Source organism: Octodon degus, unplaced genomic scaffold (assembly GCF_000260255.1).
Source record: "Octodon degus isolate 3935 unplaced genomic scaffold, OctDeg1.0 scaffold00365, whole genome shotgun sequence".
In the NCBI taxonomy this organism is placed as follows: Eukaryota; Metazoa; Chordata; class Mammalia; order Rodentia; family Octodontidae; genus Octodon; species Octodon degus.
Window position 1 is genome coordinate 647,793 of NW_004524941.1, and position 9,097 is coordinate 656,889.

Genomic DNA, 9,097 nt, shown 5'->3' on the forward strand with positions numbered 1-9,097 from the left:
CCTATGGCCCACTATGTGGTCTATCTTAGAAAATGATCCATGTGCAGCTGAAAAAAAGTATATTCAGCTGTGGTTGTGTGGAACGCTCTGTATATGTCCAACAAGTTCATTTGTTGCAAACTCTGGTTCTGTTCTGTTATTTCTTTGATAATTTTTTGCCTGCTTGACCTATATTTTTGGGATAAGGGGGTGCTAAGATCTCCTGTTAAGATTGTGGTATTGGATATTGGACTTTTCATGTCCATTAAGAATTGTCTTATATAGTTGGGTTCTCCCATGTTTGGCGCATATATATTTACAAGTGTTACCTCTTGCTCTTGAATTTTTTCCCTAATCAGTATATAGTGGCCTTCTTAATTTCTCTTGATAATTTTGGTTAGAAATTGATACTGTCTGAGAATAGGATTGTTACCCCTGCTTATTTCTGAGGTGCTGGGGTGTGTAGTATTGTTTTCCATCCTTTGACTTTCAGACTATGAATATCTTCTTGAGCTAAATGTGTTTCTTAAATACAGCCTATTGTTGGATTTTCTTTCCTAATCCACTGTGCCAGTCCATTTCTCTTAGTTGGTGAATTGAGTCCACTTACATTGATGGTAATAATTGAGATGTATTGACTTACGATTGACATGTTATTTACCTGTTGTGGTTTACTCCTATTTTTCCTGTGTTTATTTGCCCTATTTAGTTGGTTGCTTCTGATCTCATTCGTGCAGTTCTGATCATTTTAGTCCCTCTCTTGAACATTTTTCAGGAGCCTATGTAGGGTTGGCTTTGTCAGCATGAAGTTCTTTAGTTGTTCTTTATCATGGAAGTATTTCACTTCTCCATCAAACTTGAAAAAGAGTTTTTCAGGGTATAGTAGTCTGGGCTGGAATTTGTTTTCATAGAGGACTTAAAGTGCTCTGCTCCACACTCTTCTTCCCTTCCTGGTTCGTGAAGTGTAGTCTGCCATAATATTGATGGGTTTTCTTTTGAATGTGATCTGCTTCTTTTCTCAAAAGGCTTTCAGTATATTGTTCTTGTGCTGGATGTCTGGGATCTTGATTATTGTATGTCTCAGTGTGTTTTTATTGGGTTGAGTTTTCTTGGTGCTCTGTATGGTTCGGTTACCTGAATGCCAGATTGTTTCCTCATATTTGGGAAGTTTTCTTCTTTCCTTCTGGCCATATTTATTTTTAATGCCATTTGTATAGACTCCTTCTTTCTTATTGATACCTATTTGTCTCACATTTTTCATCTTTGCATCATCTTGCAAATGATGAATTATTTTTTCCTGCATCCTAGTTGTTTTTAAGAGGTCTTTTCTTCCCACAGCTCCAGCCAGCCAAACATGCCCTGAAGGCATTCTGAGCCAGCCCCCCAAAAGAGAGAGAGAGAGAGAGAGAGAGAGAGAGAGAGAGAGATCTTTTCCCTTTTCACTAGCTGCACCAGTGATTTCAAGATCTGAAACTCTGTCTTCACCTTCACTCAAATGGTTTTGCAAGCTTGTGAATGAGATTTTAAGTTTCTCTGTATCTCTTTGACTCTGCTTCATGCAACCTATTTCTTTCCTGTACTGCTCATTCAAAGAATCCGTCATTTTTCTAATCTCCTCTAATTTTTTTTTATCAATGTCTTCTTTAGAAGGAGTTACTAATTCATTTACTGAAGTGTTTTTTTTTTCCAAATTAGGTTTCCTCCCTATGTTTCTGTAGTTGATTCCTTACTTCAGATGCTACGAGTTCAGAGAAATCTTTTTTTATTTCAGAAAAGAATTCCGCTCAGAGTTCCTCTATAACTTTCTGCTGTTGCTTAATTACTATCGATGCTATTAATTTATACTTTTGAGCTGAGCTAGTAGAACAGAATTTTACTCTGAGTTCCTCTATAACTTTCTGCTGCTGCTTATTTACTATTGACACTATTAATTCATACACTTGAGCTGATCTAGTGCCTTCTGCGGTTGTGCTGTGTGAGTTTTGTGTTTCCTCCATATGTTTCTGCATTTGATTCTTTACTGCAGATGTTATTAATTCAGGGATTTCTTTTTTCATTTCAATCTGAGTTCCTCTATACTTTTCTGAAGTTGTTTCTTTATTTCAGAAGCTCTTGATTCATTGATTTTAGCTGTATGATTCCCAAGTTATTCTGTGTTAGTGTCCCCTGCACTTGTTATGGGTGGGCTTGGTGTCTGAGATCGCATTTTGCTCCTTCTCATTGTTATTTTGTGTAGCACTGTCTTTTGCCTTTTGTTGTAGAGTTTTGGTGAAGTTATAACCTTAGCACCTAATGAAATTCAGGTGCAGGTCTACAAAGTTTGGATTTAGCCCTTTGTGCCTGGCTGCTCTGCTCAGCTCCTTCCTGCTGTTGCCCTTGGAAGTGAACTTGTTGTGCCCTTCTGGAATGATGTTCTGCTCGTGGGCTAGCTGGGTTGTTCTTTCCCCTACTCTCTCTGCAGGGATTGCAGCTGCAGGATTTCACCCCAGGCCTGTGTGCCAGGCCTGAGCTGAGTCTGGAGGGAACAAGTTAGAGTAGGGTGGAGAAGAAGCTCTCCCACACACTCAAGGGCCTGGGCTAGGGCTGGATCTGTGGGTCCCCAGAATGTGGCAGAAATTCTCATTCGGTAGGCTGTGTGGGATGGGGTACTGCAGAGTGTTGGGGTGCTCCCAAGGGGGTGGAAAAGTCTTGGGCTTGGACTGGGTGATCCCGTTGGTGCAGTGTAGCCATAAGCTCTTCTACACACTCACAGGACCTGGGCTAGGACTGGATCTGTGGTTCCCCAGAACACCCCAAGTGCTTTGCAATATGTGCCACAATCTAGGTTTGAGTTTTTTATTTGCTCTCACAGTTCATTCACTGATATGTCATTTAATGTATTTATTAACTAATAGCAGTTACACTTTAACTTTTTGCTTTCTTTACATGGATCTTAGCAAGTATCTTGAGTAAGGACAGAATACAACACATCTAAAAGGATGCAGTTGTATTCACCAGGATGTCCAGGATGCTGAGAGCTCTTCTGCTGCTGTTGCTACAGCTATGTTGTTACTTTAACACTGCAAAATGTGGCAAGGTGCTGGTGTGGCAAATGGATTTCAGCCACTGGGTGAATGCAAAGGTAATACTGTTTGAACTTGTACAGAGGGGACATGAAGTGACAGTTCTCAGACCTTCATCTTCTGTTTTTATTGATCAAAATCATCCATCTGGTATAAAATTTGAAACTTTTCCTACATCTGTCACTGCTGAAGGACTGAAGATATTTTTCAGGCAGTTGGTTGACAACATCATTTTTAAAGTTCCAAAGGATATCTACAGTCAAGACTTTTCACTATTACAGAAATTCTTCTGGGAAGGTTCTGATATCTGTCAAAGCATTTGTAAAGACGCAGTTTTAAACAAGAAACTTCTGACAAAATTACAAGAATCAAAGTTTGACATCTTTCTTGCAGATCCCATATTTGCTGGTGGTGAACTGCTGGACGAGCTTCTGAAAATTCCTTTCGTGTATACATTCCGCTTTTACCCTGGATACACGTATGAAAAGTACTGTGCAGGGCTTCTATTTCCTCCTTCTTATGTACCTATTATTATGTCAAGATTAAGTGGTCAGATGACTTTCATGGAGAGAGTAAAAAACATGATATACTTGCTATATTTTGACTTTTGGTTTCAGACATTTAATGAAAAGAAATGGGATCAATTTTACAGTGAAGTTTTAGGTAAGTCATATTTTCTATTGCTCTTGTGAAGTCTATTGCTGTAGACTTGAAGTGAGCTCATGGGTAGGTAATAAGGGATGCATCTTTTATCACTCAAATGAGGAAATTAGGCATAAAACTTTCATTCTCATAGCTACTGTTGAAAATCTTCATTACTAAGACGAGTTAGAGGTCACAGCAGGCTTGAAGAGGAACAGGGGAACAGCTGCACCCCTTTACTTCCTCTGGGGAGGAACAGCAATGGTTGATATTCTGAGTAGACATAAATCTCCTTGTTTGCAAGACCAAACCCTGCATAATCTAATCAAATCCATAGCCCCAGGTGCCTGCTTGCAGGCTTTTTAATCTGCTGAGCTATTTGGCCAGCCCATATCTTTCCTAGTCTTAAAAACTAAAAATTTCCCCACATTACAGTCCCCATACAACTAGAAATTGTGATACTTAGGCTTTCTTTTTTAAAAAAATGTATTTAATACAGGGTCTCACTACTCAGCTAGAGCTAATAGTGATTCTCCTGCTTTCAGCCTCCCAGTGCTGGGATTACTGGCATGGCTACCTGGCCCAGTCTTGATGGCTGGCTCAGTATGCACCAGGGAGGGGCTAGCCAGGCATGTGATGCCAAAAAATTCAAATCCTAGTTCATAAGCTTGTTTAAGCAGGTGTTTAGTCCTATGAACTATCTTCCAGCCCTTACTTAGATGTTCTTTAATCAATTAGATATCCATTTTTCTGTATCTTTTTACATTTTATTAAAAGACATTGGAAACCTCCCTTTATTTTGGGAAGCTGAAATGCAGATTAAAAAGTAGTACAACTATCTATTAATCATTGAACAGTATTTCCTTCAGCTATCAGTTGTATTACATAAAATTAAAATATTTTCCACAATCTGGTTTTTCTCCACAACTGAAACATGTACTACTCTATGTCTAATGATTTCTCATTCCTTCATTAGGTAGTTACTAATTATCTTGTGTAAAGACACAAAATATTTTATAAATGGGAACATAAATCTAATTAGATATTAGTTTTTGTGTGTATTTGTTTCCCAAAAGCCTCACACAATCATGGGGCATGGCTATAGAGTTTATAATTAATTCATGATCCAAGGCTTTGATTATGAATCTGAATACTCCTGGGATTATGAGTGTGAGTGCTACACACTCCCTGGAGTGTATATCCTGAAGGCAATATAAGGAGTAGAGACTTGCTGTCTGCTGCCATTGTTGCCACTGCTCCTCCACTTTTTTTGCTGTTTTCTGCCTCCATGAACTGCTGTCTTCTTCCATGTGCAAGTCTGGCTTACTTAGATTTTCTTTAAGCAGTTAACTATGGACAGCTGAATATGACTGAAACCTCCACAATTTGCAAGCTAATAAACCTTTCTTTCCTTAATCTTGGATGTCAGGTATTTTGTCCCAGCAATGAGAGAAAAATAACCAAGACATTAGATTATATTTTTAAGTTATTTTTCTTCATTAAAATAGCAGTCAAAAGTGGATCACTATGAGTCCGATCTGGTAGTGAGACCCTGAATACCCTGTAGCTCCTTTCTTAAAAATACAATTAAAAAAATAAGAGTCAAAGCTATGGAGAATGGACACCTCTATTTTTACAATTTCCAGAAAGTTTTCTTGGTCGCAGATACAAGTATGTGTATGTAATAAATATTTTAAAGTGAACAAAAATATTAATAATACCAGAATTTTAACTGTAATTAAAACATTGAGAGTTTTCTTGGAAGACTAGGAATCAAGGTGCTAAATTACTGAAAGTAGACTGAAAAATCCCAAGAAATATATCTCATAATAATTGTAGGATTATTCAGTAAAAGAGATAGTATTGTTTTTTGTAATTTAAACTAATATTTATGTCCAAGGATATAGCATAGTTGTATAAGCACCTGCCTGGCAAGTGCTGGGTCCAGATTATGATTTATGTCACCACTAAGTGAATGAATGAATGAATAAATGAATGAATGAATACTAAGTACTTAATCTGCTATTTTCCCATTTTACAAAGCAAATTATTTCATGATTAAATCTCTAAGGTCTTATATAATGACTAATATTAGGTATAGATAGAGGACAAATCAGAAATGTAGTTGAGCCTTCTATACTTCACAGACACATATGAATTAAACATACATAATAAACAGACATATATGTGCTTTACATTTTCTATAAATTAATATATTTAACATTGAATGAAGAGATGATTGCACATCATTTCTTCTAACATTGATTGAAATAGTTCAGTGCCTTTCAAAACATAGGACATACTAATTTGATAACTGGCTCTTTATAATGCACATCCTATTTTCTGGTTTTCTTTCTTTCTTTTTTCTTTCTTTCTTTCTTTCTTTCTTTCTTTCTTTCTTTCTTTCTTTCTTCTTTCTTTCTTTCTTTCTGTTTTTTTTTAATCTCTTCTTGTCTCTCTGTTTATGTCTCTCTCTCTCTTTCTCTCATTTCATTTCCTTCTACATGGTTTCTTTCTTAATTTAGATAAACCCACAACATTACGTCAGACTATGGCAAAAGCAGAAATGTGGCTCATTCGATCCTACTGGGATTTGGAATTTCCTCGCCCAACCTTGCCAAATACGGACTTTGTTGGTGGTCTTCACAGCAAACCTGCCAAACCTTTGCCTAAGGTAAAAATAGCTGGTTTGGTTTGGTTTGGTTTAATGTTTGGCTTTTCATTTTGAAGGACAATAAATATGCATTATTCAGAGTTTTTGTTAAAAATGAGATATTTGAGAAATAACAAAAAATGTCCTCTCAGGAAAAAACTCATGTTCCTCTATTATCACATCTATTGATATTTCAATAAGATTGCCAAATCAGATGAAGATGCTTATTATGTGTAAAAGATTTTTACTAGATAATCCAAAGAATAAAATGTATCTAAGTTAGGTATTAGATAGTTAAACAACAATCCAGGTCAAGAAACTTGAAATTAGAATTGCATAATACAAAAAGAAATAGATTTTTTTTCTCTATTCAATTACTGTTTTCAAATGTGGAGGGGAAAGACAATGGAGTGGGCATATTTAAGAAGTGGTAAGACTTCTATTGAAAGATAATAGTACTTAGACTAAGATTTCCAATCAGATGGCAATTACTTACCCATATAAGAAGGCCAGCAAGCTTGCAATGAATTAGGAGAAACATAGTAAAAACACAAGAAACTCTTAAACGTGTTTTACTACTTTATTAATGAGCTAGGTCAAGATCTAGATCATTATTGATGTTATTGCCAATTATGCTGTCATTAATTCTATTAATTATCTAATATGTTCAGATTTGTCATATAATCTCATCCAATAGGAACTGGAATCCAGAATTAAATGTTATTCTCAAGCAAAATCATAGAGAGCAGAAATTCTAAGTGTAAATGAAATCCTAAGTGTAAACTAACACAAGACAAAACACATTATTCTGTTTAAATACTATGCACTGAAAGTTTTAGACTATTAGAAACAAAGTAGATAATTCATGAATTCAACTACTAAGAAGATGATGTTGGGATGAGGAGATAGCTGGAAGTTTTAATCACCTATCCTGGCAAGTGCTAGGACCTGGGTTGATCCCCAGTACCGCATGCCATGCTGGTCTCAGTACCTGGGGCCCATCATGCCAGTCAGAGAGACCAGATATAACGGAGTATACCTGGAATAACTGCACTGGGGAAGCTGAGACAGGAGAATCACTACGCATCCGATTTTTGTAGCTAGACCGTGTACCAAATAAATATTTAACAATATGTAAGAAGATGATGAAATGTTGAAATTTTAACGTAAGTGTTCAAGTTTTTTTAAAGTTCTGTGCATTTGAATAAAGATCATTTCTATGCAGTATGTCCTGAACCAGCGGATCAGTCAATGAAGGTCACCTGGGAGAGGAGTGGGGAACTGAGGAGGGGACAAAGGACAGGAGACAGAGAAATAGAGACAAGACAGGATTCCGATCAAGTCTCATTTATTTAGGGGAGGTGCTGGGTATATATAGTGGAGGCATAGGGAAATGACATCGGAGGGTAAAAGCTACAAGTAACTAGGCAACCAGGCTATGAGAGCAAGTCCCACCTCCGGGGCATAGCAAGAGACTTATGGAAAATGGGCGGGGTAAGAACTAGGAACCTAGCTCATCAGAGGTAGGGGAGGAGGAACTCAGCGTCACTAATGACGCTGATGCACCAAGAGAATTTTATAGGTCAGAGGCACTCAGGTGACCATTAAGGGCTGTATGGCGTGGAGTCATAATGTGGCAGATTCCCAGGATTTAGAAAAAGATTCACTTGCAATAGTATTGGAGGCCTGGAGTTATTGTGCCTCCCAAAACAGTAAAGTTGAAGCTTTATAAGACTGTAAGCAAAAGCAGCATTTCCTTGCTTTCATCCCACCATTTGTTATCACTCACAAGAAAGTTCTCTTTTACACTTCAGAGTACAGAGGCAGGAGATCCTCTACTGCTGCAGATGTTTTGTGGTTCACTCAAGCTCATTGGAACTGCATTAAAGATTCTTTGGAGCCTAGACCATTAATGTCTGAAAACAGCCTTGAGAGTTGAATTATAATAGAAATCAGTCTACATGTAGGATAGTATAACTACTTGAGGAAGAATAGAAAAAAATGAATTTAAAATTAACATCTAATATTTAGGGCATATTTTCATAAAAATAATTGCTTACTCTTTATTACAAGTCACTTGTAGAAGTTTTCTTTTTTCTATATTCTTAATAGCACCCAAACTTTTTCAATTGTTTAAATCAATAAAGTCTAATATACATTTTGAATTCAAATTGCTTAGACTCTTTAGGGATATTTCGCTGAATCCTAAAACTGAGGAAATATTATTTAAAGTTCAATAGAGGTTGTGCTTATATAAGAAAGAATTCCTAATTTCTAAAAGAGAGGGTTATTTAAAGTGGAAAATACATAATATGAGAAGAATAAAGAAATAATTGGCATTCTAGTGGCATTGCTGAGGCCTGATCCCAGTGCATCATAAATGGTACACTTTTGTCCAAATCAAGTATTATGAAGTTTGTCTGCTTACGAAATTCTGCCTTTTCAATAAAAATATGACTTTTACAAAATATGGAGATAAAATTCATCATTTCATTAATATTTAAAGTTTTGAATAATTTTTGAAATCTTAGAATAAATCTAAATTATTCACACAAGATAATCAAATTTCACTATACCAACATGAATAGAAATTTATAATAAAATCAAACACACATAGTAAACTACATGTCAAGCTAAAAATTATTTATTAACATCGAAGTATGCATGTAAAAATTTGGTTAGAAATAAAGACAAAGGGGCCGGGGAGATGGCTCAGTAGGATAAGTGCTTGACTGGCAAATGCAAGGATCTGAGTTCAAAC

General features: G+C 36.4%; 1 protein-coding gene across 2 annotated transcripts in view; it reads left to right on the forward strand.

The window, feature by feature from the left end:
- Positions 1 to 237: 237 nt before the first annotated feature.
- The window catches only part of LOC101591658 (UDP-glucuronosyltransferase 2B31-like), a 15,727-nt gene continuing 6,867 nt past the window's right edge, over positions 238 to 9,097 (forward strand). The window contains exons 1-3 of one of the 2 annotated variants that reach the window (XM_012513210.2): positions 238 to 253; positions 2,997 to 3,704; positions 6,209 to 6,357. In XM_012513210.2, coding sequence (XP_012368664.1) covers positions 238 to 253; positions 2,997 to 3,704; positions 6,209 to 6,357 — 873 coding nt within the window. Of the gene's footprint in view, positions 254 to 2,956; positions 3,705 to 6,208; positions 6,358 to 9,097 lie in introns of those variants that run through there. The other variant, XM_012513208.2, reaches the window with a different exon arrangement.